The 27,133-nt window shown below is 42.5% G+C and overlaps 1 protein-coding gene across 3 annotated transcripts in view; it reads left to right on the forward strand.

The window, feature by feature from the left end:
• The window catches only part of arhgap12b (Rho GTPase activating protein 12b), a 64,044-nt gene extending 40,580 nt beyond the window's left edge, over positions 1–23,464 (forward strand). The window contains exons 3-19 of one of the 3 annotated variants that reach the window (XM_006804497.2): positions 9,453–9,725; positions 11,827–11,967; positions 12,090–12,170; positions 12,688–12,810; positions 14,193–14,267; positions 14,638–14,699; positions 14,775–14,856; positions 15,037–15,159; positions 16,926–17,030; positions 17,147–17,245; positions 17,462–17,564; positions 17,654–17,773; positions 17,857–17,955; positions 20,449–20,526; positions 20,627–20,761; positions 20,881–20,986; positions 22,077–23,464. In XM_006804497.2, coding sequence (XP_006804560.1) covers positions 9,453–9,725; positions 11,827–11,967; positions 12,090–12,170; positions 12,688–12,810; positions 14,193–14,267; positions 14,638–14,699; positions 14,775–14,856; positions 15,037–15,159; positions 16,926–17,030; positions 17,147–17,245; positions 17,462–17,564; positions 17,654–17,773; positions 17,857–17,955; positions 20,449–20,526; positions 20,627–20,761; positions 20,881–20,986; positions 22,077–22,251 — 1,980 coding nt within the window. In that variant the 3' untranslated portion in view covers positions 22,252–23,464. The remainder of the gene's footprint in view (positions 1–9,452; positions 9,726–11,826; positions 11,968–12,089; positions 12,171–12,687; positions 12,811–14,192; positions 14,268–14,637; positions 14,700–14,774; positions 14,857–15,036; positions 15,160–16,925; positions 17,031–17,146; positions 17,246–17,461; positions 17,565–17,653; positions 17,774–17,856; positions 17,956–20,448; positions 20,527–20,626; positions 20,762–20,880; positions 20,987–22,076) is intronic. The other 2 variants (XM_006804499.2, XM_006804498.2) reach the window with 2 other exon arrangements.
• Positions 23,465–27,133: the final 3,669 nt, after the last annotated feature.

Consider the following 27,133-nt stretch of genomic DNA (forward strand, 5'->3'; position numbering starts at 1 on the left):
GCCCTCAAGGCCTGGATTTTGCAGTGAGGCACTGACCACTGAGACTGAGCACAGCCAGGTGAAGCAAAGGTACATGTGGTACCCACCTGAAACGGCTTGTTACACAAATCACATCATACACTGACAGTAGCAGCACATGCAACAAACATGTTTCTGATCTGTCTCTCCTGCTAGTGTGAGCAGCTGCATGCACTGACCTGGTGATATTTGAGAGGCACACATACACACACACATTCTTAAATAGTCTGGGAATGTCTCCATGTGCTTTAAAGAAAAGATCAAAACTAAAAAAGGAGTTTCTCTCCGCGTCTGTGTTCGCACACTTTGACTCGTGTTGAGGCCCAAATAGAATCCAACCCCTGTGATCTGATGTTTACCTGTAAAGTAACCAGGTCCTTGGGTCCTTTACAAATGAAGGTTTTGATTGGCTCGTTCTAGTTATTCTCAGTTGCGCTGTTGCAGATAGGCAGAGCACAGTGCCGCACACTCATTCTTGGCTCTACGACAGTCTCCCCCTTATGCACAGGAGACTGAACATGGCTGCAGGCTTCCCCTGTCCTCAAAATCCACCCCTCAATTAATATTTCAAGAAGGAAACCTGATTGGAGAGGCAGTGTGTGGCAGTGAAACTCCCTCTGTTCCTTGCAGAGATGTTGTTTGAACAAAAAAAAGCCTTAAATCATGTAAAACAGATGATTTTGGAACAAAAACTCGTTTTAGCACTTGGAGCCTTGGAGCCTTTTTTGTCTGCAGTATCCAGGCAGCAACAGTTTGTGTCTATTAGACTTGTTATTCTCCAACAAGCTATCTGGAGGTTTATCACAACAAACTGACATTTTAGCTGAGCCTTATCAGCTCCACACCGAAAGGTTAATTGTTCGCATCTCTATCAGCGCATGAGCCTCACCGAACCTTCTGATCCGTGAAATGAAAGGAGCTGTCGTCATGCCGACCGCTGAAAAGATGCTGACTCAATTTTAATCTCTTGGTTTTTGCTTTTTTTTTCTTTTTGTTTGTTTTTTTTGTGCCTAACCCTGGTTGTCAAGTGCTGACCTGTCTACCTGTGCAGGTTGCATATATATGTTTCATTAACATATTTTTCCCTGCACAAACTATTCACACGTTTTTTTTTTCTCTTTTTGTTAAACTGGTTGCTAAGGGAGGTGAGGAGTGGTGCGCGTGTGTGCATGCGTCTTTTCTCATGTTCATGGAAAATAGACAGGGGGGCTTTGCCAGAAATATTATGATGAGAGAGTGGGCGAATGTGTTCGGAGCGATGACTAGCAATGCGGAAATGTAGGTTAATCTGATCATATGGATGTGGCCATCGTCATCAGCATCATATCTCCTGGAGCAGAGGGAGAGAAAGTATGATGAATGTGAGAAGGAGGGGTAGCAGTAGGGCGTTGTCTGACTGAAAGGTGGCACAGGATAAAGAAGGAAAGAATGGCCAAAGAGGTTTTGGTGCATGATTATCAAAAGATGCAGCAGATGAAAGTGTGTGTGTCTGTGTGTGTGTCTGCAGAGAAACGTGGCTTGAGAGGGGAAACAGAAGCGAGAGAGGAAGGCGGTGGTGGGAAGAGGTCAGCAGAGAAAGATGAGAGAGCTGAGGACAAAAGAACAGAGGGAATGGGAGCAGATTGAGGCAGCGTTTCAGCGATGCTGCATGCTCTCCCCTGCCCTCCCTCTCTCCAACCCTCATGACCTAGCTTCAAACGGTTCTCGTGGTGACCACCTTATTGGCTGGATGTCTCCATGGCCACAGACGCAGCTCTCTCAGTCACCAGGCCGTCTATTCTTACCACCACACTTCCTTTAACCTGCTTTCATCTAATTCAATTACTCAGTCGCATTATGTAAGGCGGTTACCGGGGGAATAGAGCCACGCTCAGAGGTGAGATTGACCCGTGTGCTGTCGGTGACGAGAGGGAGGAATAAAGAATTATTATTTTAACAACAGTTATTACAGAGAGTGGAGCTTGTTGTTGAATCTCTCTGCTGCCTTTAATTTTCAATGCAGACCTCCTAAGATTGACTCTGTGGGAAAGAATATTTGCCTACCAGCAAATAAATAACATCACATTTACCAGTAAGGATTTATGTGCTGCTGTTCACTATTAGTGATCAGACCCAAAACACTGCACAGTAGGTCTGTATTATCCAGTCTCTGGCCTGCAGTACAGGTGGAGCCGTGTTAAGGAAGTTTGAGCTTCTGTTTCATGCTGTGTGCTTTCATCTTTGCGGAACTACTTCCCTTTCTTTTCATTTGCAAAACCAAGTGCAACAGCATGGATGTCTTTAAGGGGCTGTGTCATTTCAGACCCACAATTTAAAGACATTTAAAAGACATAAAAGACATTTTGTTTCTGTTCATTTTTAAATATCTGTGTCTATTCAGAAACGTAGATTCTGTGTCACAAAGGAGGGAAGTGAGATCTGTAAACATTATGTAATGTGTTCGGCTTTTTTAGTCTGTCAGGATCCTGACAGCAGTAGCAGCAGCATCGTGAATCGGTGATTGAAATGAGAAAATGCAGTGTTTGATCTGCCTTTGTGTGCTGTTTGGACTGCAAACTGCTGCACAGCTACCATTGATGGAGATGCTGCAGAGTGGGTTGCCATGTGCTAGAAACCCCTCCCCCTCACGGTACTCTCCTCATGGCCAGATATTTGTGATGGAAACTCTCCTCCCTCCCACCCCTGTGCCTACTGTCGTAACCCAAGGGAGACACCTACTGGACCTGTAGTTTAACTGCAGCCTGTGCGTCCCTGCTGCCCTCACCCTGACCTGTACTTCTTTACACAGAGAATTATTTATGGTTTAATTTACAGCGCACTGCTGGGTCCTTCTCCAGCGATTGTACAAGCTCTGTGGGACAGGAGGCTGACTGAAGGGAGGCGATTTATAGTGTGCTTTTCTCAATATGGCGATAAATACAAGGGCGATAGCAAACTGCAACAGAGCCTAAGCTCACCGGGATCTATTAGCAAACCTCTCTCTAATCAGTTGTTTTGTTTTCTGCTGTGCACGTCCGTTCCCAGCTTCCTTCAATTTCTCCATTAGACCTCTGAGTTGAATTAACGACACGAAACCACACAGGCCTACACACTCAGCCTGCGTAATGCATTCTTAATGCAGTTTGTGGAGATCCTATACTGTACTGGCCTGTAGTCTGAAACTCATTTATCACGGCTCTGCCAACAGACAGGCTGCTCTGCTGTGAAGAAGACTGTTCTGTATTCAACAGCACCTCTCTCCCTCTCTCCTCATCACCTGCTCTCTTTCTCTCGCTCCCTCCACCCATCCCCTAGATCCTCTCTATTTTTAATTACCTGTCAGAGACCCTGGGTCCTGATCCCTCCTTCCCCGCTCTCTGCCACATCTCATTCACTTCAGCCAGGAATCTGCCTGTTGAGAATACAGTATAAACACTGGGCAGCGATTTACAGTGAGTGTACTGTGGGAGGACGTCATGCTGAAGTTCTTCTTACTTGCTGCCTGCTATATTTTACTGTGTAATACCACGGGGAAGATTTTAGCAGGTGTACCTGTATTTTCTGGTACTGTTGAAAAAGAGTGTTTTAAAAAGTGTGTTATTTAATTGAGTGAATTATTTAAATTAATGTGTCATACGTTTTGGTTAAATAGTGCTTATTATCTTTAAAATTGGCACATTATCATCAAAATAATCATCATCATAAGCACACATTCTCTTAAAGCAGTAGCCGTCATAGACCATAAGATTAAGGTTGTCATGACAATCGTATCTTACTTACCTTACAGGTAAGGAAGTGCCTTATACTTGCAGTCTTGCTGTTGACCAGCAGGGGAAGCCTCCCTGTTGTTATTGATCGTTGTGTTTTGTCAAGTTTCCCTCCCCTCACCCCCAGATGGACGCCCATCCCTGAACTGGTTCTGCTGAAGTTTTCTCCTTAATCAAAGATAGTTTTTCCTTCCTAATGTCACCAAGTGCTTGTACACAGAGGTTCGTCTGATTAGGTCTTTACCTTACAATATAACGCAGCGACTGTTGTGATTTAGCATTAAATAAATATAATGAGTTGAAATAAAGTGTTTGCAAAAAGAGGTGAATGTCAACTAAAGCTTGCGCTTTTGAAGTTAATGAGGAAATTGCCCCACTTCTCACTTGATTTATGACCTAATTTACCATTTTACTGATTACTTTTTGGTGTTCATTGATAGGTTCAAGTCATATTTAAAATAGCATTAATAGCCTACCTTGGGTAATTGCTATCAGAGGGGGTGCGGTCATTACATCCCATTTTGTGATTTGGTCCCTGCAGCTCTTGTGAGATATGACAGTACTGGGAATAATTTTCTGCACATGCATCATGACATGTGACCCCTTTCACATGATACACATATGTAACTGATGCCATGTTTGTGTACTTTAAATTTAGTCGGCTGCAGCTTGTCATACCTGAAGTTTAACTATGGCTTTTCCTGCTGTAGTGTAACGTTCTCAGATGTATTTTTCAACTGTTTCTCAAGTACATTAAATATGGCACCTAAAACATGTTAAAAGATTACCAGCGTAAACCTGTGTGTTTATACAAATTCATTGAAAGAATTTATTTGCAGGTAGCGGTCAACTAAAGTCATGAAAAGACAAAATTCTCACATCTTATCATAATTTTTAACACCCTGTCGTGTGCCAGGTATCATCTAGAAACAATACAAAGTGAAATCGGTGATCAAAACTAAGTGTTGTAATGGTGAAAGAGCTTCAGCATGTTGCCACATGGAATTGCAAAAATCTTTAGAGAATTGTTGCCGTTGGTGATAAAACTTAAATAACACCTTCCTCTTCTCCTAATCACTTTTACTGGCTGTCAAACCTCCTTTAAATATACTTTGCCTAATCTGTCATATGGCACTCATTTGTCCATGTGAAAGAAGAGTCCACAGGAGTAGTGATCAGGGGTGTTATCTTTCCTCAGCACACTCAGGTCTCTACACTGTGGTAAAAATAGAGTCTGGCCTTTGGTGAAGCAGTTTTGTCGGCGGCTGGTCTGAGCGAAACCCACAGAAAGTCATTCTTCGTAGGGGAAGCTCACACTATTTCAGCAGTTTCCTGTTGTGTCAGTTGCGTTTGTGTACACTGCCGCGCTGTGTGTGTGTGTTTGACAAGTGCAAAGGGGAACAGAATCCTTCCACCTCGCGCACACACACACACACACAAAGTGAGGTCTCAGATTTCCTCTTACCTTCAGCTGGAACATTACAAGTCAGAAGGACTGAGAGAAAGCGGTGTATTTCTTTGTATCTGTGTTGGTGAGGGGTGCTTTGAAACCACAGCGTGTGCCCCGTTGCACTTGATGGCCGCCGTGCATCACCATGCGACGTGCATTCAGTGTGTTCAGAGGCTACAGGAGAGCCGGGGAGGATGACGACGACGTCTTTGTGTGCAGCTCTGGACACAAGGTGACACAAATGAGACTGCTAGATATTTTCACCATGTCAGCTTGCTTAGATCTCTGCCCTCTGCATTAATATAGCACAGTGCCTCTGCGTTGCCAGCACAGATGGATTTCAGGTCTTTGATGTCCCATAACAATTAGTTCCTCTGTGCTCTTCCTCAAACTGTTCATTTATAGTTTGAGACCTTTCCATCAGCACTGGCAGCAAGCAGCAGCTTTGTTCTCCTGAAACTGTTGCATTGGATTCCAGGTATTATTAATAACAGCATAGTGAAAGTTTGCCAGTCTGAATTTAGGGAACAGATGGTGACTGCCAGTGATGTTTCTCTTCATGTCAAGTTTAATTTTGAAGTCTCCTGCAATACCAGATCGTGTTGTGTTTTAGTGTATGGTGTACATTGCATGAAGCTTTTCTTTCTCATACAGAACAGCCTCTCTTCATGTTGCTATTTTCATTTCTGTCTAGTTTTGAGGGAGTTGCCACTTTTTCCCCTCTTTCTTGTTTAGATGTCATACAGATTAGCAACAAACTTAAAAAAAAGGAAAAGCTAGACTTTGAACTCCTGCATGGGGTCGCTGCAGCTCAGGAGGTAGAGCAAGTCAGAAGTCGGAGCACTAATCAAAAGGTTGGTAGTTTGAACCCTGGCTGCTCCAGTCTGCAGCCAAATATCCTTGGGCAAGATGCTAACCCCATGCTTTCTGATGCATCCAGCTTGCAGCGCAGCTGTTAAATGAGGCAAAGTGCTAAAGAGCTTTAAGTGTTAGAACCAGTCCATTTACCATTTGTAGTAAGGAGGGAATCTGATGGTGATATCTCAGTTCTGTGTGTACACTAGAAATGGTCCTGAGTCGTCACCTGGATGCTGCGATGAAACATATCTATCTTGATGGTAGTGGTCTCTTCCTGGAAAGCAGTGGATCATCATTTGTAATGAGCTTTCACTGAATGGCTTGATGAGGATGAAAGAGCTGTGAATCATGGTGTTAGAGGCTGTGTTTTTTTGTTTTTTTTGGCTTCCTGTTTTGTTTTTAACCAGCAAAGCTAGTTTTGTTTTCATCCTGTGATTTAGTCTCTGTGCATGTGTGTGCACCATCATGGTACCTTCTCTGGAAGCAAATAATATATAAAGTTTGATGTACTGGAAACCTTAAGGTGTGCGCTTGATCTCACACAGAAAGTGAGTGTTCATGTGACAAAACATCTACATGTCATTGGGAATTACGACAGAATTTGGTGAAGGTTATAGTGAGTTTATCACTATAGCTTTGTGGTTACGTTGTCATGCTAACACACAGTGACTGTGATCTGCATTTTCTCACTGCCTTAAGTTTGAGTGTACAGTAGTCATCAGTCGGGTGTTTGGTAATAAACTCTGTTGGTTGTGCTCTTCTTGTTACTCATTATGTTCCACATTAACAGCACTTAATCAGGCTGAGGGGAGCACTGTGGAAACACAGAGGGAGGTTCGTCCAGTCTTTGGTAATAACACTAATAACAACAAAGAGCTGAGCGTCCTTTTAAACCTTACATGTTAGGGTGGTGCAAAATGACCAGTGCAGCTAAAGAAGACAACCACTCTCTATGCAGGCAGCAGAATATGATATAAAATGATTGTAGCATGTGTGGTCAGCAGTTGAACTGTGTTCCTTTACCCAGTAATAAAGCGTGTGCACGCTCCACTCAGACTACAATCATTTTGAAATGACTCTGGATGCAGAAACCAAAAAAATGTTTTGGTTTCCCTTCTGTCAAAACAGGCATTAAAGCATATAAATTACTTCTCCACCAGATGCATTCAGGTTTGATTGGGCTGAGTGGAATCTAAATGGATTTGACCCCAGCCGTGCTCTCCACAGCCGCGAGACTCCATCATTGCTGTATTACTTCCTTTTAATAAAAAAGAGCAGTTAAAGTTGCAGCACACTGGATCCATTCTGGTGGTGACGGACGAGTCTGAACTCGAGTTCAGCCAAACTGTCATGTCTCTTCGCTTTGCCTCGTTCAGCTGCTCGCTCTGTGTTGGACTTGAAACTGAGAAGCAGCGGGTAAAACTAACTGAAGCCAGCAGGGTGCCACGAGGCCTTTGCTCCGGTCCAGCACGTGTGCAGGATATTAAATAATAATTCATCTGAAAAATATTCCTGTTATTCCAAAACCGGCAGGAAGTTCCATCTGCATCCTGAAAGATGCCCAAAAGCTTGTAACTGAAATGTGTTTCCACCCCTACATTCCTCACCTGTAACAAACAGAGGCAGTGCTGGCACAGCGTTCTGTATCTAATGCTTTCCTGCTCGCTAGAGACACCCAAAGCTGGCACCGGTCAGACTCAGCTCAGCTCCAAAAGCCCCAAATATTTTTTTCAGAGCATACAGAACGTTAAACGCTCTGAGTCGTAGCCATGGTAACTTAGCTTTTTCCCTTTTGTGGAGTGACCTTCGGATGCTGCCAAGTTTTAAAAGACCATCTCAAAAACTGTCTTTGATGTTTATCTGCTCTGACACTGCAGAGCCAGGTCCAAATCCAGGAAAATATATTCAGACGGCATCTCTTAGACTGTGTAAAAGTAAAGATCTAAATGGAAGACAAACTGTTTAGTTAATAGAAACCTTTTTATCTCTATACCGCATCGGCACTTTATACCAGCCATTTGCACAAAAGACACGTAGCTTATCTCTTCTACTTCCTCTTGCTTTTGCTGTGCAACGGGCTTTTTTTTTTCTTTTCTTTTCTTTTTTTCTAACGCTTGTTTCCCCAAATTTTTCAATCTTTCTAACCTGCTGTTGCACAATTTGAAGCAATATTTATGGTTGCTAAGGAGATGTTTAACTGTTAGGTCCCCGTGCCGTGACAGTGCTGTCTGTTATGGCAAAAAGCCACATTTAAAGGGACAGCTCTTCACAGGCCTGCACAGAGTCCTGTGTAAACTTTCTGTTTAAAATTCTGTATTTTCCTCTGACCTGTAGTGCTCTTTTTGTGTGCTAGGGGGAAATTTGCTGTATGTCTGCCTTCTCTTGATGAAGTAAATTGTGCTCAAAGCACCAAAAATCCAAATTTCTTTCCAGGAATTAAGACCCAGTTACTCAAAAAAATCTGCAATCCTTTTAGTGAACAGTTGAAACTACACCTGCACCTCTGGCAGTGCTAATGCCAGTGTGACAGCATGCTATCATTAGTTTTAGGTTACGATTTAGGCTTGTATGATAATAGATAACTTTGTGAACAGGAGTAGAAACAGTTCCAATACATTCAAGGAGCCTTGCTGCAGAAGTTGTCTGAAAAACTGGGCAGCTCATACCAAAACAATCTACATATTGTTTAATATAACTATTAAACACCCTCATGCATAAACTGTGAAGTAAAATCTCTGAAATTCACCATTTAATTTCTTTTGGATTTCATATCTTTTATCCCACATGGGTATTTCTTGCATTAAAATACCAGCAGCCATTTGTCCTCAGAGCATTTGCCTCTGATTTGACAGATAAATGATTACATAACTCTGTTGAATGCATGTGGTTCAAATCTCACTGATATAGTGCGATTTCAACCTCTGTGACTGCAAGCCACATGTGCCGCCTCCATCCTGCCGTGCAGACTGCCAGACTTGCTCAAAGCCTTTGTCTGCCTCCTCACTCACTCACTTTCCTTCTTCTAAATGGAGAAATTAGATTATTGTGCAACAGTTATATTTCTTTGTGTTTATGTTTGTAATGCTAACTGTGCTGCAGCAAACCGCTCAGCTGATCACGTTCCACCGCTGGGTCCACGCTGTGACAGCTGCTGCTGTTTGTAGCTGGGCCGAGCGTTTCCAACACATACTTGGATGTCAGCAGACATTGTGGTCATGGAATTCCTGGAATGTCATTAAATTTTCAGAATAAAGCGAGGACAGTCGTAAATTCCCAGGACAACTCAGTGAATATAAATGAAAAAAAGATGAGCCACCCGTGAATGAATGCACCACAAATCCTGATCTTTCCCCCTCTTTTCCTCCATCTGTCTCCTCCAGACAACGTCACCGACAGGTCAGGGCCGGTCCGACTCGCCCGTCTATACCAACCTCCAGGAGCTGAAGATCTCTCAGTCCAGCCTGCCTCCTGTGCCCTCAGGCTCCCCAATCCACATCCTGGGTGACTGGGAGACCCACAAAGATCTGAGTGGCAGGCACTTCTACTACAACCGGGCCACTGGGGAGCGGACCTGGAAGCCACCACGCACCAGGGATACTAGCAGCAGCACCAGCAGTACTCGAGGAGACAGTCAGTGCACAGCGGAGAGTGAGGTGAGGGGTGCCTGAAGTATTTGGAGAGAGATGCTAAAAATGATCTGTTTCTGTACGTAGTCATAAATGTCAAACATGAACAAGCATTCAAACAAATAATCCTTTGTTTGGGCCAAAGGTGTGAGTTTAGTAGGTGTGAGTGGATGTGGAAACAGGAATCAGGTCATGATGGTCTGTAAATGGCGTCTCTGGCAGTTCACGTTAAATAAACAGGCTCTGTTGAAGTTGTGGTCAACCTCACTTTTAAAAGATGTTGTGGTTAGACGAAGGTGGGAAGACAAGTGCGCCTTTGATATAAAGAAACCATGTTTTCGGTTTCTTAGTAGGTTGTCATTTCATCCTAACTATCCAACACTGCCCCCTTGTAAAGCATTAATGTACTGATGTAGAACTGATAGAGCACTGGAGTGGCTTATTATTGCCTAAAAAACAAACGTGTTGATTCCAGCTTCTCACAGGACCTTTGTTTTATTGTTGTTGATTGTGCTGCTCGGCTGAAAGACTTAAAACATGAAATTCAAACCAGCCTGAGGAAAAACGTGGCGATACACGACAGATAAATCTGCCACTGACATTTGCAAATACCATCAGCTACTAGTGTGAAGTTGTTCAATATGTTATTTTCCAGCTGTGACTGTTAACCATTTTTACACAAATAAAAGCATTAGTCAGCTATAAAGTAAGAACAATAAATAAATAAATAAAGTAAAAGAAACACGTCAAATGTTATTTGATGCTTGGGTTGTTCAGCTTTTATATTCACTAAATATAGTTGGTTGAACGCTTCACTACTCTTTTTCTCTTCTGGCACCAGCAGCCAGAAGCATTGCTCTTAATTTATCTATTAGCTACTATGTGGATTACACAGGTCGGATTACACATCCACAATCCAGTTCATTTCAGTTTTATTTATGTAACACCTCAAGGCCTTTTATATTTTTATATTTTAAGGTAAATACATACAGAGAGAACCCAACAATCACATGACCCCTGTATGAGCAGCCACTTTGGTGACAGTGGGAAGGAAAAACTCCCTTTTTAAACAGGAAGAAACCTGCAGCAGAACCAGGCTCAGGGAGGGGCGGCCATCTGCTGCGACCGGTTGGGGGTGAGGAGAGGAAGACAAAACAAAAGACAGAGATTAATTACTAATGATTAAATGTCTTCCTTCTTTCTCCACCCGGTCACAGCAGATGGCCCCGTGATTTATAAATAAAATTGAATTGAATTGAATTAAACACAAAGAGTGGGAAAAAAGGTGAGTGAAAAAGAGACAGTCAGTGCATTGTGGGAAGCCTCCAGTATGTCAGGCCTATTGAAATGTAACTAAGCGAGGGTTCAGGGTCACCTGATCCAGCCCTGTCTATATGCTTTATCAAAAAGGAAAGTTTTACTTCTAATCTTAAAAGCAGAGATAGTGTCTGTCTCTTGAATCCAAACTGGAAGCTGGTTCCAGAGAAGAGGGGCCTGAAAACCGACGGCTCCGCCTCCCGTTCTACTTTTAAATATTTTAGAAACCAAAAGTAAACCTGCAGTCAAAGTGGTTGTATCAGGGTGATACAGTACTATTAGGTCTTTAAGATAAGATGGGGCCTGATTTTTTTTTAAGACCTTATATGTGAGGAGGGGGATTCAACAGGAACCTAATGAAGAGAAGCTGATACTGGCGAAATATGCTCTTTCTTTGTAGTCCTCATAAGTAGTGTAGCTGCAGCATTTTGCATCAAAATGTTTACATGATGTTTACAGTTTTACTCTTTTTTTTTAAAAAAAAATATATTTTTGTGTTTACATTCTTGCCTACAGTTGGGCAAAATGATTGATGCTGAAAACTACTTGAGAACCTTTTAAATGTTGGTGTTGTAGCTTACAGTGGTATCAAAATGAAGCTATGGAGATGCTGCTGAAGTGCAAAACATCCACTGTAACTCACATGTTGGAGTTTTATACTCAGCAGCCAGTTTTTACTCTGCTTTTCTATAACTTTGTGTCCTGTTAGAACAAACTTGCCATGTGGTCATATGTGTGGTCATACGTGTGACCCTTGGTTCAGCCAATTCTTTGCTTTAAGGTCTTCATTGCTGTCCTTCTTTCTCCACAGCCACTGTCCTCAGAGGAAAACTGCCACAGCACCCACTCCAGTCAGTCTGACAGCCAGTATGGGTCACCCCCTAGAGGCTGGTCTGAAGAGCTGGATGAACATGGACACACCCTCTATGTGTCTGAATACACACAGGAGAAGGTGGAATCTGATTTTGATTGTGCTTAAAAGAGTTTGGGTGACCTCACCTGTCACCCTTAGTGACTGCACTTCCATCAGATGCTTTTTCTTTATTTGCAGCTGACCAGTGTTTATGTTTACAGTGGATAAAACATGTGGACGAACAAGGCCGACCCTACTACTACAGCGCTGATGGCTCCAGGTCAGAGTGGGAATTGCCTAAGGTAAGATTACATGATGAACTTGGCTGTCCGTGTGCTTTGTCTTCGCTCTTTACATCAGACATCCACCACTTAATGCAGGTTCCTTCCTGTGACAATGACAAGTCTTGTCGTATTACATCACCTGGCACCACTGCACTGTAACACACTTTGCCTCATCCTAGCAGTGTTGAGACCAGTGCTGTTGTTGTAAGTGGATGAAGTTCTGAGAGCTCACGGAAGAGCCAAGTTTACATTGAACTCTAAGTGACTGGCTATTAGTGGCACTTTACCACCTAATCTGGAGGCTTTAGAGGCGATCAGAATAGACCGCTTCGTATGCAGAGTGAGTAAACAGTGGTCCAGTGCACACGCAGGTACAGTCAGTGGACTTTACTGTAAACAATGCCTGCCGTGTAAGGAAAGTTCCTCTGTCCAATGATCCTGTGGACAGTAAAAGGAGAGGTAGGGAAAGGGAATCTGAAGTCTGTTAGAAAAACATCTGGACCGTAAACATCACCACTTGTCTCTGTCGTTGCAGTACAACATCTCCCCTCAGCCCGGCGAGGTTCCTAAGAGTCGCAGCCTGGAGAGAAAGCAGCCGGAGCCCATTGTCCTCACTAAGTGGAGGCACAGCACTTATGTCTTAGACCTCAATGACAAGGTAGGACAGAGACCACCACTAATGTGGAGTTAAACAGTGTTAGGCTGATGGAAAAAGGCTCTCCTGTGTTGTTCATGCTGTGTTTTGTGTGCACTTTGAGTTCAGCATATGGAAAGGTGGTGAATTATTCTGTGTGTGAAAAGAAGAGAGCAGGTTGTTGTGAAAATGATGGCCAAAAAAATGGATTAACAAGTTTGCTTTTTCTGGGGAAGACTTCATGGTGTGTGTAGCCAGCATATCTCTGTGAGGACAATGGACACCTGCTCGTCATGTTGTGTGTGATACAATCTTGTGACATGTAAAACGGGCCAGAGGCACAAAGTACAGCTCACAAACCCACACGCTGACTCTTGAATGTCCCTGAATTCCTTTTAACAATGCAACATCTGTTACCATCTGGGTCAGTTGTCAGTCTCGCTTGTGTCTTTGTTTGTGAGAGTGCTTTTTTGTTTTTGTCTCTTGTGAGAACAAAAATGTTTGTTTCTGTAATGGTTTTTTGGGTGGGGGGCTTTCCCCCCCTGTCAAAGCTTCTCTGAAGAACTTTTTTCACAGGTTGAAAATACATTTTTGTTTTGTTTTGTTTTGTTTTTTTACCTAAGAAACATTTTTACAAACTTGGCTAATTTTCTTTTCACCTGTTTCAACTGGAGAACTTTTTTCTTCCCATTTCACAGGTAGAAAAAGTAAAACATTGTAACATGGGCTGAAATTGATTTTTACCTTTTAAGTCAGGAGGAAAATAAACGTGTTAGAGATTAGAAAATGAATCACCACAAGCTTTTCTCACTTTCTGCTCAGGGCTTCTGAAAGGAAAGCTCACAGAATACAAACTGATAAAAGAAAGGAGACGCTGCAGAGATTTAGACATCCTCAACTTTAGCCTTCAGTTTGGGCAAAGCTCCAAAAACTAGTCCCTGCACTTTTTATTATGCAACTAGGCACTTTTTTTTTTTTTTTTTTTAACCCTCCCTGATGCAGAGTTTAGCAAGTCACATTAAAGAAATGGTTCTAATATGGGATATAACTATGCATGAGTTAAAAGAACTGGCTAAAGAGTGGCTAGATTTAAAAACAACACCCTATATGTTGGTGTTTTGTTAGTTTCTTCAGTGTACATTGTTGTTGATGCAGATCAGGAAAAGAAGAAGCTTATTGGACTAAATATTGAACATCTCTGAAGCCGAAATCCAAGATGTTTGCAGTTTAAACCGTAACTTCTCTTTTTTATCTTTCTCTTTTAATGACTTCTATTAACAATAACTCATTCTTGTGATTCCATCCCAGGTTTCTTCTCCATCACTCACTAACCTCAGACCTACTGTCTTCATGTATAGTCATGTATAGTTATTAGTGACTTATCACACTGTGCCTCTTGTTGGTAGGAGTGTGCTTCGGTGCCCAAGCAGAGCTCTCCAGACTCTGACTCCTGCCCCTCATCTCCTAAGCACCCCTTGACCGTTAGTATCCCAGCTTGCACTTCACACTGCATATCATCATCCTGCTGTCTCTGCATGTAAAGACAACACTTCTCATCTTTAATCTTCTCAACAACCCAGTTGGTTTACTATCGTCTGCTGCATGCCATATTTACCTGCATCAAACCTATCACCTACCTACTAAACTACTATTTCAACACTGCAGCATTAGGGTGCCATCTGCTGGTGGTGTTTAGCTATGACACAAGGCAACACAGCAGCTTTAAGACTCAGTTTGCTCTGCTCCATTTGCTTGTTGAGGATCGGTGTGTGTGTGTGTGTGCGCGTGCGTGTATTTTCATTCATGTGTTCCAGCAGGTTTTTATCTGCCACTGTGTGTCTCTCTCCTCAGCCTTCAGAGAAGTGTGGAGTTCTCAATGTCACCAAAATCACAGAGAATGGAAAGAAAGTCAGGTAAGTAGTGATTACTCTCTAAAAGTGTTCTCTGCATCCACAGAATCTCATTAACACATTTGTTCTGACTAACAGGAAGAACTGGACCTCCTCATGGACTGTGCTGCAGGGCTCATCCCTGCTCTTTGCAAAGGGTCAGGGGGGCAGCACCAGCTGGGTATGTATCCTGTGACCTCTGACTTCTTCTTTTGCTTTTTTTTTTTTTTTTTAAATCATTCCATTTGTTTCTCTGATATTTTCCTTTTCCATATTCCTGCGTATTCACCGGCCTTCATGCCATCTGTGTTGTGACGTTTGTCAACTTCTGTTCATTAGTTTTCTCTTCTTCTCTCTGAAGTCTTACTACCGCAGCGACTCTATCCCAGAGCTGCTCCTCACTCTTCTTAGCAGCTGGAAGCACTCAGTCAAGCCCCGTCCCGCTGTCTCCTATGTGAACTGTAGGCCCGGTCAGGCTGCCGCTGTATGTTCCCTCTCTCTCTGCATGCGCTCCCACCTCTCTCCCATTTGTTCCTTCACCCCTGCTGTGACTGACCAGGAGACTGACTGACGTGTGTTTGTCAAGCTTGACTCACCTCAACTTCACTTTAGAGAAACAGCAGTTTATAGAGAGATCAAAGGATTCTTTTAAAGGTTGTGTGATATTTATACTTTTATCTTAAATTTACAAGAAAGCAGCTACCGTACATTTTTGATCTTTGTTGCACTTTGTGGCATTAAACTTGCACATTTTACCTGGTGCTTGGAGAGCAGCCAGGATTTAGGCTACGTCCACACGAATGCGTTTTTGTTTGAAAAGCATAGTTTTCTCTCCATTTTGGCGTCCCGTCCACACTCAGACAGCGTTTTCTGAAAACGCTCTCAAAAACGCATACACTTGAAAGGGGTGCTTCTGCGCAGTGTGGACAGCGAAAACTGAGACTTTTTGAAAACAATGACACATTTTAGTCATGTGATGCAATCAAGTGGCCAATTAAACACCGGTGGGCATTATACAGCAGTTGTTTTATTTGCTCTGACAGCCCTATTAAAGATTAATATCAGTTTGTACATCCCCCAGATAGCTTTTCTTCAAATTCCAACAACTCCACCTCATTGTTAGTCCATTTAAAAAAACTCTGTGCTTTTTCTCGACATTTTGCCGCGACGTTTCAAAGAGTCGGAAAGTAAATAAACGGCAGGCAGAAATGAGGCAGGTCGAATCGTCTTGCGTTTCATGCATGCGCAGTACTGGAACGCAAGCGTTTTCGCCCGTTTCAATGTGGACGCACAACTCTGTGAATTCTGGAATTCTCTTTAAATATTAAGTGAGTAAAAATATGCAGAAAAGAAAGAAAAAATGCAAAGAGTTTAAAGAAAATCAGCATTCCAGTAACTATAGAAAAGTGATTTAAAGAGAGGAAGAACAAAGTGTAATCAAACCTTCATGAAAAGTTCACACCCAACAGCTGCATCAGTGTGTTTCATACAGTTTCTCTGTGATGTCACTGAAAGATTTTTTAAGCAGTACTGATATTTCGTTTAGCTGGAAGAAACCTCTGGCTGGTAGTTGTGTGTGGAGTAAAGAGTAAGAGAAAAGAAGGAGAGCACGGAGAGACAAGCACAAAGTGCACACTGGGAGAGAGAGGAGGCAAGAGTTGATATTATGGCAGCATATATAGACACAGGGAGTAAATACAGAATGCTAACAGGGCCTACCAAGCATAGGTCCAGGACCCAAGGAGTCAGAGGGGTTCCCTGGTCTTATTCCAAAAATATATTACATTATCCAGAGTGAGGCACAATAAAATAAAGCAAGTCACTCTAATATCCAGAGCCAAATTTAAAATCTCTCAGCTCTGACTGAATTACAACGCTGTTAGATTTAAAACCTCCAAACATCGTGTTTATTAATATGCATGACATTAATATAAATAACTAATAGCCTTTTTGCTTTTTCGTAACACAAAACTAAAGATCTTTGTGTGTGAAGAGATCCAATATGTACCTCCTGCTCCACCAGTGATTCCTCTGACATCAATGCAATATTAATGAACATAACTGAGGTTCTTGGATGATTTAATGACTATTTTATTAACTGTTGTGTTATTTACTGAGTCCAGTGTTAAGTCTTTACCCCTTTGTTGCATATCTGGTTTCATCCTTGTACAGACACAGCAGGACATCCCTGTTATATCATGTGTGTGTCAGATGTTGTCTCTCATACTGTGTCTCGTCTCTCTGTTGCAGAAGTTTGGCAGCAATCAGTCTAAGCCTGAGTTCACTGTGGATCTGCGCGGGGGGACAGTGGAGTGGGCCTCCAAGGACAAATCAAGCAAGAAGCACGTCATCGAGGTGCTGGACCCATTGGACCTGCTCCCAACTCTCAGCTCTTGTTTTTTCAGTCATTTTGGTTCAAACATGTCAGAACGAGCTGAGCTGTTTTGGCTTTTTATCCTTTCCTCCTCTAGCTGAAGACCCGTCAGGGAACAGAGCTCCTGATACAGTCTGAGATCGACAGTGTCATCAGTGACTGGTACCGCGCCCTTACAGAGACCATCAACACACATGTGAGTGGAGGACACAGAAGCTTTACCTTTAATTTAGATACTTTTCCCACAATTCAGTGCAAGCCCAGCCAGAGCTGAAATCCCAGTTTACACCTGTTTAAACAAACTGCAGTGAAAGGTTAAATATTCAGGAGTGGACAGAATAAATAGAAACTGAGAGCAAATTCATTCTGAGCCAGCTTAAGCTAACAGCACGTATGTGTCTTCACCGTCCAGGCGTGGGAGTCGGATGAAGCCATTGAGGAGGACATGCCAGAGTCTCCGGGAGCTGAGAAACAGGACAAGGAGAAGGAGCACCGGGACTCTAAGAAGAGCCGAGGTAAGTCTGCGAGTGTCCCTGCGCTACAGAATGGGCATTCAGTGTGTTTGCAAAAGAGATGCACTCACATGGAGCCTGTCTTCCTACAGCAATGAAGAACTCTGTGAGCATGGATTCATCAGACCAGAAGAAAACCAGGATGAAGCTCAAGAAGTTCCTGACTCGTCGACCCACATACCAGGCTGTCCGAGACAAAGGATACATTAAAGGTAAGCGGACAGCAGCTCTATGCACGTGTGATGTTCCACCAGACGGGTGAAAGATGGAAATAAATGTTTGTGTGTGCTCACAGATCAGGTGTTCGGCTGCAGTCTGACCAGTCTGTGTCAGCGGGAGAACACATCAGTGCCCAACTTTGTCACAATGTGTATCGACCATGTGGAGAACACAGGTACGAGCCCCCCGTACATACACATATGTCACACTGCGTATTATTTTTATAGATTTTTTATACAACTTCACAAATGCAGACATTAAGCTCTCCCATTCTAATCTAAAGAATCCAGAATATGTTGCTATAAATCATGCATCACCATGGCGATGGTTCCGGCTCAGTTTTATTTCATGTTCAGCCAGTCATTTGTTACAGTTGCATTATTTTTTCACACACATTAAACAACAGAGTTCCAGAGGTTAAAAGTACACGAGCCAATTACCTGAGTCGTAAACTGGAAGAGGCTGTGTAAAAGTATTTAAATGAAAAAATGTTTGAAAATCAGTAAATACAAAAATAAATAGATCTTCCAGCCGACGAGGTTACATAGCAGGGCTCGCAAAATTTCAAAATCCCTGGTAGCCCTTCGGGCAGGAACTCTTCAGTTTTTGGTAGCCCAAAATAATTTAAGTAGCCCGAATAAAAAAGAGAGCAATTTTTTGATTGATGTTTTGTTTCCTGTTTTATTTCCTTTACAATATTATACATTAAAGTATAATATTGTAAAGGAAACAAAAAATTAATCAAAAAATTGTTGAAAAACAAATTACAAATTATAAAAATTACAATTATCAACTCAAATACTTGGTTCTAATTGAACAGAAATTTCTATGAACTTGTAAGAACTGTGTAGGACATGAATCAGTCTGTGTCAGATCCTGAATTTGAAATTTCCACTGAAGTCACGGGTAAGAGGCAAGTGGAACCAAGATCGAGGCCATTTGCTTTTTGAAGTTTGCAAAGACTGCTAAATTGTGCCAGTGGTAGTTCAACTGATTTTCAGGTTTATTTTTAGTATGTTATTTGCAATTGGTGTTTGTCTGGGAAAGATATTGCAGACTAAGCAATAATGCATTTCTTGCATTTCTCATGGGTTCTAATGGGGGCCTTTCTTAAAATTACTGGTCCCAGTAACAAAGGCGCTTGTCGACTCAGAAATCGAGGGAAAACCAACAACACACCCGGCAGAACATTATGTTATTTACACGGGTGCACATAAGTGGTCCACATGTGCGCATTCGCTGTCAAAATAAAAGACGCGCACCAGATAAGAAGTTGCAACGCGCGTTTGCGTCCATATAAAAGGCACTGTTTTTGTCCGCTAGAGTGGGATTTTCACGGCACATTCTGCACCACATCTCTGTGCGTTCATCATTTGTTTGAAGCCAGCTCACCTCCTGCAACCACTTTTCCGAGAATACGCGCTTCTTTTGTGGTTCGGACTCCTGACATTTCTTTGGAGGTGGAGGAACACCAAAGTAATTGCTTAAAGGAGCTTCTTCGACATCTTTAAGAGTTCTAAACAAATGTCTGTCCTCCTCCAGAAAAGCTTATGTACGCAAACACGTGTTGCAACTTCTTATCTTGTGCGCGTTTTTTATTTTGACAGCGAATGCGCACCTGCGGACCACTTATGTGCAGCCCTGGTTATTTAGCTCGTCATATTGCAGCCACAGAAATTCTTTTGTCCATGAAACCATAAAGCTGCACTTTCTTTTTGCCTTATAGTCTGATTTGTCATAACTTTTCCGTTTTGTGGTAAGCTTTTCTTTGGCTGTCACTTCTTCACCCTGACCTGTCTTATTTGGCTCAGCAGAACTAAAATATATATCCTGCTGCTTTTACACACGCACTCACATAACGCTCAGCGATTCTCTGCGCGATCAACCTCTCACATGTTTAAGCTGCAGGAGATTTCACTTGTCATGTTTGCATAGTAAGCTAACGATTGATAAGACGATGTCAGAGGAATTGGTGCGCAAATTATCATCACTCACCAATCAGTGCTGTTGCTCTCTATACACAGTTCGCGCGATTGCAAAGTGAAAGCAAAAAACAAGCGCAAATTCAAACGCGATTTCAATATGTCACATATTGACAGTGGCTCACCGATGCCAATGACATAATTACCCAGCTACATTTCCGAAAGAATGCAAAAGCATTGACATATATTTTTCCTTCCTACGATAGGCCGACGGGCAGGGCAGAGATAGATTTTGGTAGCCCGACTGGAAAAATCGCTAGCCCCGGGACGTCGGGCTAGCGATTTTGCGAGCCCTGCATAGACACAGGCCAGTAACATGACCTGTGTCCAGGTCATGGCGGAGAGAGGCAGAGTCTTTCAGAAGTAAACTCAGGTTTTCTGCCAGTTCAGAATATTAAACATCTGTGTGGAATTTCAATTGTTTTTAAATTGTTTTTGCTTCTGATGCTGCGACTTCTGTATCAGGCGTAATTTTAGTCTCTTTCAAGCATCAACTCAACTGTTTTCATTCAGACTACCTGCAGTTTGTTCCAGAGCAACACAAAGTGAGGCAGTGAAGAGAAAAGCATTTGATCAGTCTCTCTTTGTTGGTGCTGCTGCTTTAAAGTCAGGAAACATAAACGCGGCCTTGTCGTTTACACTCCCTGCTCCTGTCTGTGTTCCCTTCCTCTCAACTACACCCACAGGTCTTAATATTGACGGCTTATATCGAGTGAGCGGGAACCTGGCAGTGATCCAGAAGCTTCGCTTTGCTGTGAATCATGGTAAGATCTAGTTACACTGTATCTCTATATGTGATGTGATGTAAAGGGTCAGTTTTCTGGTAATAGTTGTGTTCTGCCTTACCTCCTCGTCATCTGTCAGATGAGAAGGTGGATCTCAATGATAGCAAGTGGGAGGACATCCACGTCACCACCGGAGCTCTCAAGATGTTTTTCAGGGAGCTTCCAGAGCCTCTGTTCTCATACGGATCCTTCAATGACTTTGTGAATGCCATCAGTGAGTTATACGGTTAAAATAGTGCCGCTCTCAATCTTTAGGTTAAATCCTTTGCCTGGTGTGACCACAAGGTGGCACTGCATCCATGTGTTTTCACTGATTCTGCTTCTCCTCTTCAGAGTGCTCTGACTACAAGCAGCGAGTGAATTCAATCAAAGATTTAATCAAGAAGTTGCCAAAGCCCAACCATGACACAATGCAAATCCTCTTCAAACACCTGAGGAGGTAAGCAGTGTGCTGGGACACTTTCCATTCATCCATTTAATAAATAACTTCTTCAGATCCTGAAACCTGTGAACTTTCATCACTGTCTTCAGAAGTAAGAAAGTCATCAGTCAGACTTGTTCACTTCTAGGTTTCCCAATTGAAGTCGGATATTCTCTGAATTAAAGCCACTGTGTTGTATGTTAGTTATTTATTACTGTGTATTTTGTTATACACTAAGGTATAATGACAAACCATTGTTTCAGCCCAGATATAAATCATTTTACCCTGAAGATCCATCAAATAAAAACAAATATTCGGACCTGTGTCTGTATCAACACATGGGAAAAGTACAGCCTGACAACTGTAACCAGCCCAGTGTGAAGCCCAGGATCATAACTAGTTGGCCAACTCATCAGCAGTCACTTTGAAAAATATAACTGGTGATAAACATTCATGAGGAACATCCGACACGGAGAAAGTAAACGCCTTCAAGTGTGTATTCTCTAATGCCCGTCCTCTTTGATTTATTTTGTCATGTTTTACTTGAACGAGTTTCACACGCGTGGCTCAAACGGACCCGTTCAGCTGTTTACTCTCCCTCGTTCCGATCAGCCTACATGCAAACACAAACTTGAGCCAGCGGTGTATTCTTGGCTCACTGCAGCCAGTGGCAATATCATATGTTCACAATGACATTTGCCTAGCTTTCCAATTTGCATTTATATGGTGCCGTGTTTGCTGTAATTCAGTACCTGTGAAGTGGTGTTTCATGAGGAAATTTATAGCGTGACATTCTGTATATGGAGGTCTACATATATCAGCAGGGGGATTTAATCTGCCTTCTTTTTTCCTTCGCTCCATGAATATGTTATTGTTTTGTGCATCTGCATGCAAGGATGTAGATTCTATTTAAAAAAGCTATTATGCTCTTGCCTGGAGCGTTCTGTCGTGTTACCAAGTTTGCTTCTGCGCTCCGGCTCAAGCCTTAAAGATGTATGTAATGCACTTTTCTCCAGATGAAACCGGAACGCCGGCGAACATCTGAAGCTGTCTATAAAACGTGCAATCTCTAAATCTCCTCTTCTCCCCATTCTCCTCTTCCCTCCAGGGTGGTGGACCACGGAGAGGCCAACCGCATGACCACGCAGAGCGTGGCCATCGTGTTCGGACCCACGCTGCTGAGGCCCGAGACCGAGACGGGCAACATCGCGGTCCACATGGTCTACCAGAACCAGATAGTAGAGCTTATACTGCTCGAGTACGAAAGTATTTTTGGTAGGTAGAGGTGCCTACTTAGGAAGAGGATGCCACACTTTTCAAACACGGACTTGTTTTCCATTTCCCCTCCTCTTTTGTTTCTGGACTGAACTGAACATTGCTGTGGACCAAGCAGAAAAAAAATTCCTAAAGTGTTGCACTTAAAGAGGTTTTGGAGATGATTTAAAAGAAAAAAACAAAGTGTATAAATCTCACCCACTTGTTCAGTTGCCATTCCTGTTGCGAGTAGTGGGGCCAGATGAGTTTTTTTCAGAGTGGTGCTGCGATGACGTGTGGACGATGTGGTGGATTTGAGTATTCAGGTGTTTTTCACATACACTGGATTCCCTGTGGCCAGTAAATGAAAGTGGAGCTGCTCGCGCCTCTTGGTGGAATCCGACCAGCAGTGGTTCTGGTTTCTGTGTCGTGAAGCTTCGTTTGTGACGTGTGAGCCCTTTGAGTATTTGGATGAGGTGGAAAAATAATCAGTGTTAAGCTAACAGACTGTCTTTTGGCTCTTGGATGAACTGGAATTACACTTATCCCACTTATTAGTGACACCCCCGCCCCCACTTTCAACCAGTGTTGGCCATTAACCCTTTGACACACGAGTGTGCCGAGTGAGGTAAATGGCATCAAATCGGAGCAGAAGCATCCCTGTGTTGCCACTTTGTAACAAACTGTGTGTCGTGTAGTCTAACGTGCTTTGGTAACATTTGCGTTAAGCCGGCCGCAATCCTTCGTGAACTTCATTAAAACTTCAGTGGCGACAAAGGTCGCCAACCTCAGTCCTGGTGTTACTGGAAACCAACAAAGCAGACTTCTGGGAACTTCAGTGTTACCATTTCACGTGAATTTGCTGACCCTTCTCCTCACGTAAGCTAATATTACAAAGTGTTCAGACAGGGGAACATGGCGCCCGGCTGTTCGAACGCAAAGAAGAGCCTTTAAACCCTTTTGGAGCGTATGTAAAGAAAGTAGCTGTTAAACTGTCGTAGTGACTGAGGTATGTGTGCTTTTGATGGCGAACCAGTGAAAGAGTCTGACTTTGTTGAAGTTTGAATCAAAAACGTGAAAAATAGACAGATTGTGAAAAAGAAAAAAAAAACGTGACCGACTGTTACTTTTGTTTGCAGGTGTATCTGGAGTGTTTGCTCATGGTCAGGCATACATTTGAATGTACTTTTCAGGCTAACTGCTGTTTGTGAAATTGCTATGTCTAATAAAAAAAACAAGACAAACCCACGTCGGTGTGTGCTGTGGTGGCTGTGTGGATGTGAAGTGAAGAAAAGGTTAGCAGGCTGTTTAACCTTCAATCAGCTCTAAAGCTTCCCCCCTTTCCCTCGTCTTTAATTACATAATTGAATTAATCTACTCAGCACTGATATCCTGCTTATTGAATTGAGTGATTAAGCTTTCATGTCTCAATCAATTATTTTCCTACCTGTTAATTATGAAATGAAATGTCGGTGTATTTCTGGAGATTTCTTGAACGCGGCCCAACCTCTTCCGCTCCACTTCCATTAATCTGATTTCTCCGTTCAAACGCCGTTTTTGTCGTTACGTCTCAGGTCAAACGTGGCTGCAGACCTGAAGGGTGTGGATTAATTGATGTCTAATTAGGTAATTGCCACAGTGTCAGTTCTGATTAAGAAGCACGAAGTGGAGCAAACTCTGCTTTGCTGAAAGCCACACAGAGCCTGTGTGTATATTTTCTGTAGTCGTCTCCATATGTGGAAGATTCCAGAGTGGGTTTGCTTTAATTTAATTTAGTTTTTATTAGCGCCAGTGTTTAATTTTCCTTGATTTTTGGGATGTGGCATTTGTCGGGGGAATGCCACATCAAAGACGTCAACTAAAGACACCTCCTGTTTTTATAGTTTCAGAATATCCTTTAAGTCTTTTTATTTTAGTTAGGTAAAATGTTTTTTTTCACCTTGTTAACTTTAACCTCTTTTTCATATAATTTTTTGTGCATATATATATATATATATATGTAGTTTCTTGGCCCGATGAAGCTATTTAATGACAAATTAAGTCAATACATTTGGTATCTTTTCACTGAAACTCAGTATGAGGTCCAAAGAAATGTTAATGGAGTGAAGGAGCGAGCTAAAACTTTAAGAGTAGCCAAATTAGCAGTGCTGTACAAAGAAAACCAAAAGGCCTGAAAGACCACAGCAGGCAACTAAACTCTTGGGGAGGTAGGTGTATCATAATAATGATGATAATATCATAATGTCTAATGTCGTGAATGTAAACAGCGTTTACAACACGGTGTAAACCTTTGCCTATCCGGTCGTTAAGTCTGACGTCACTAGCCGTGTCTGGGCCTAAACTCCGCTGCAGGTCCATATATCAAATGATCACTATGGCATTACTGAGAGTTGAAAAACTGTCTAAAGTCTTTCACCTTTAATAAAATGATCAGTGTTCTGCTCTACCAGGTGTAACAATTGAGTTTAACATCCAGGCATCCATGAAAACGGAATTTATGACATTTAACGGAGTTAGAAGTTAGCAGGAAGTTAGCTCGCTAGCTTCTATCTAAATACAATATAGCATGTCCTGACTGCGGGGTTTTGGAAACAAATTAAAACGTACAGCTCTGTTATCACTTCCAACATAAATGAAGACAGAAAACTAAACAGCAGTGATGTTTGTAGGGTTACTGACGTTTGGCTAGCTGGTATATAATAATGTGCTACGTGACCGCTAGCGACACAGCTATGTTAGCATAATATAAACAAGCTAACTTTTTTCCACTCGATAAAAGTTAACGTGAGTGTTCTCGGTGGTCAAGAACAAATGCAATCGCATGGCAGGATGCTGTAAAAGGACCAAACTTCAGCCAGGAGACCAACTGAGATAATCCATCCACAATACGAGGTTAGTCATTCATATACTGCTGCATGGGCTGGGCTGTAGTTACATCCTAAGGTTTTAAAAACTGAGCTTAAATAAATGATTAGCGGTAATAAAAGCCGAGGGAGGTCAACAGTGATCACTGACTGTTTTAGGAGCTTTTTGAGATTAAATAGAAGAAAATACAAAACATTAAACATGTTAACAACACAAAAGCCATATTAAACGCAGACTACTTTAGGCCCGGAAGTAGGATTCGTCACGTCATCACTTAACGACCGGATACTAAAAACAGCAAGGCTAGATTGGACTGACAGAAAACGTGAAAGTACGGTGGCCTGGAGAGGTCAAAAGCACCAGCGAATAGAAAAAGAATGCAAAAGCTCACACACACATAAAGAAGCACAACAGAAGAGGACACAACATAGTGACAGATCAGCTGCAGATGTGACAGAAAAAGTCTTCACAGATGAAACGAAGATTAACTTCTGTCAGAATGATGAGAAGAGAAATGATCCAAAGCTTTCCACAGCATCTGTGAAACACGCTGAAGGCGATGTTATGGCACAGGCCTGGCTGTCAGCAGAAACCTGTAAATTGTGTTTGTCGATTATGACTACTAACAAAAGTAGCAGGATGAACTAAAGTGTACAGGACCGCTGCTCAGATTCGGCCGAATGCTGCAAAACTGATGAGACGGCGCTTCACACTGCAGATGGATAAGCCAAAGCAAACTGCAAAATCGACCCGAGAGTTCCTCAAAGCAAAGAAAGGAGTTCTTCAATGGGCAGGTCAAACACCTGAAGACAGTAGCCTAGCAGAAGATCTCACTCTTACCTGGTTTTCAGGATCTCCCAAATGAAATGGAAACAGTTTTCCAGTTGATCAACCACAAAGCTTGCTGTTGGTGGATTCCCTGGTTTGATTCAACATTTCAGCCTGTACATTAGCCCGCAGACATTAATGTGAGGGTTTAGAATCTATGACTGACCGTATCTCACAGATGACAAAAGCTGTGCGATGTGTGACAACATGTGTGAGTCACATGTATGTTAGATTTTTAACATACATGTGACTCACATGTATGTTTAATACTGTAAGCAGAATACCTCGTGTGACTTTTCCCTCTTTCTTGGCAGTATTTATCTTCTGTACTTTCTCTAAGGGAGTTAAACAGAACTTTTCATCCAGCCTCCAGGCTCTTTTCTTTCCACCACATGCCCTCCTCTGATTGAAGCCACTACTCTGAACCACCTCCGCTCTCTTTGCCTATGTGTTAATTTATTGCAACAGGTTTAACTCATACCCCAGCTCTGGCTCTGTTTTGACAGGACGGACCACCCTGGATTCAACAAACGTGTCAAAGGTAGGCAGCACTGAGTCGTGCACCCCGCTGAAAACCGCAGGCCGTTAAAACTGAGATGCAAAGAGGAGGGCCCCCAGTATTTCCAAATGAGAAAACAATTAGATCATTTCTATAATTCATGGATGTGACCACAGCGCAGGCCTGGAGAGGCTTTGAGTGTTTGAAATGCTCCGTATGCTTGCAGTGGTTTTCAGGCCTGATCTGCTCCGTGGAGGCCGAGGTGTGGGCAGGTAATGTGAACAAGCCATTATGGCGCATAAAAGATTTATGGATCTTCCCCCCGCTTCATTTGCAGGTGGGCTGTCAGCAAAGTGGCTGAATGAGGAACAAAATGGTTTGGGAGGTTTTACTTTTTCTACTCTGTGGTAAAGACATTTTTACCAACTGCTTTTACCAATAGCTCAGAGAGCAAGCGTGAGGTGCTGTTAGCTCAGTGCTGCAAGATGAAGACATCCAAGAGGAGCCTTTTAGATTCCATGATGCTGATTGGTTGTTGAGCTGTGCAGCAGTTAGAGCGTTGGAGCTTTTAAACATTGTGTTTCTGGACACCTGAGGACTGACAGTTAATTTTATTTTTTTTACTACACAGGTTTTCTTTCTTTCTCTTTTGTTTCTGGTGAAAATATTCTTCTGCAGCTGAAAGTGAAACTATTATCACATAGTTTCCAAATAACCTT

Source organism: Neolamprologus brichardi, chromosome 9 (genome assembly GCF_056152115.1).
Source record: "Neolamprologus brichardi isolate AB-2024 chromosome 9, ASM5615211v1, whole genome shotgun sequence".
Classification (NCBI taxonomy): domain Eukaryota; kingdom Metazoa; phylum Chordata; class Actinopteri; order Cichliformes; family Cichlidae; genus Neolamprologus; species Neolamprologus brichardi.